We start from the raw sequence: 1,958 nt of genomic DNA on the forward strand, positions 1-1,958 counted from the left end.
TCTACCGCGAACGTGTGCAGACCCTGCCGCCGGGCCCCCAAGCTCTCTGGGACCCAGCACGGAGGTCCCGACGTGAGAGGAGGGTGCTGGGCGGCCTCTGGTGCTTGGCGTGGCTGGGCCCACAGGCCCTCTGGGGTCATCCCGGCTCTTCTGAGGACGCAGGCTCAGGGCGTCGGGGAGCTCGGCTGTCCGGGTAGTGCCTGCGGGCGGCCGCTCTCCGAGCCTGTGGAGGCTTCTCAACGTGTTGGTCCCCTGACCCCTGGCCCGGCTCCGGGGTCCTGCTCACAGATGACCACGATGGCCGGTGGCCGCATCAGGCCACACAGCAGACACGAGGGTTGAGGGACGTACTGACCAGGGGTCCTGGCCCTCTGGGTCCTCTGGGGCACTGCACGGGGAGAGCGCTGGGCTTGCTGGTGGTCAGGCCTGAGTCGGGCTTAGCGACCTGAGCAGGCAGGAGCTGAGGGAGCCCTCGGCCACAGAGAGCCCTGCAAGGCCCGGCTGGCTCACCTGGTGCCGACGCAGGGTGGCTCCCCTGTCCCCCGGAGACCTGGGCCTGTCACAGGTGGGCCTGCCCTTGGAGTGTGCACAGCTGGACCCAAGGCAGCCCCTGCCCAGGCCCCCGGTGTGTCCTGGCCCTGCCCAGCCAGCCAGCGGGGCACGGGGTGCTGTCCCTGAACGTGGCCTGGGCCATCTCCGGGGGTGCTCTTCCTGCTCCCCAGGTGGAGATCTCGCTCTGGGACAAGCTCTGGGACGAGTGTGGCGGAGAGTGCCGCCTCCCTCCCTTCCCCGCCCTCCTCTCCTCTGTCCTCTGCTCCGTCCTCTCCCGCTCCCCTCTGTGTCCTGTGAGCTCCATCTTCCCCGTCTGCCCCTGTCTGTGCCTTTCGTTGACATCCCCTGTAGGACCGTGGGTGGCTCATGGGGGCGCGGTGTCTCTGTTACGGCTGTTTTCCACGCTGTTAGATTTAAGATGAAATCAAACTGTGTTTTATTCCATTGAAAGTAGATGAGCCTTGATTGACGTGATTGATGTGTGGTGAAGAACGATCATTCCTGAGGTCGCTGCGGCTTTCTGTGGGCACACACTCGCCCGCCCGGCCGAGCCTGGGTCTAGTGGCCAGTCGGGCCGGGCTCCTGGGTTTCCCAGGCTGCCCAGATGGGCCTGGGCCGCCGGCCGTGTTCAGAGAGGACGGTGCAGCGGGACCGGGGGTCCTGGGGAGGCGGGTCGCTGCGTGGGTGGGGATCCGTCCCTCCGTGGCCGGAGGTCGCTAAGGCCTGGCGCCGGCCCGTCCGCAGGTCACCAACGAGATCATGCCGGTGCTGTCCTACTCGTACATGCTGGTGCTGGTGCCCGTCTTCCTGCTCACCGACTATCTGCGCTACAAGCCGGTGCTGCTGCTGCAGGGCCTGAGCTTCGTGTGCGTGTGGCTGCTGCTGCTGCAGGGCCGCTCGGTGCTGCACATGCAGCTCATGGAGCTCTTCTACAGCGTCACCATGGCCGCGCGCATCGCCTACTCCTCCTACATCTTCTCCCTCGTGCGCCCCGCGCGCTACCAGCGCATGGCCGGCTACTCGCGCGCCGCGGTGCTGCTGGGCGTGTTCACCAGCTCGGTGCTGGGCCAGCTGCTGGTCACCGCGGGCGGCGTGTCCTTCACCACGCTCAACTACGTGTCCCTGGGCTTCCTCATCTTCAGCCTGCTGCTCGCGCTCTTCCTGAAGCGCCCCAAGCGGAGCCTCTTCTTCAACCGCGGTGCGCCCCTGCGCGGGGCCTCGCCCTCGGAGCTGGGCCCCATGCGCCCCGGCCCGGCGCCGCGCGGGAAGCTGCGGGCCGCCTGCAGGGACTTTGTCCTGGTGCGCATGCTGCGGGAGCTGGGGGCCAGCCTGCGCCTGCCGCAGCTGCGCGTCTGGTCGCTCTGGTGGGTCTTCAACTCGGCCGGCTACTACCTGGTCGTCTACTA

At 67.8% G+C, this 1,958-nt stretch overlaps 1 protein-coding gene across 1 annotated transcript in view; it reads left to right on the forward strand.

The window, feature by feature from the left end:
• Positions 1 to 1,958, forward strand: part of SLC19A1 (solute carrier family 19 (folate transporter), member 1) — a 21,536-nt gene that overhangs the window by 7,816 nt on the left and 11,762 nt on the right. The window contains exon 3 of the mRNA XM_012652679.1: positions 1,297 to 1,950. Coding sequence (XP_012508133.1) covers positions 1,297 to 1,950 — 654 coding nt within the window. The remainder of the gene's footprint in view (positions 1 to 1,296; positions 1,951 to 1,958) is intronic.

The sequence above is a fragment of the Propithecus coquereli genome, unplaced genomic scaffold, assembly GCF_000956105.1.
Source record: "Propithecus coquereli isolate 6110/MARCELLA unplaced genomic scaffold, Pcoq_1.0 Scaffold399, whole genome shotgun sequence".
Taxonomy (NCBI): domain Eukaryota; kingdom Metazoa; phylum Chordata; class Mammalia; order Primates; family Indriidae; genus Propithecus; species Propithecus coquereli.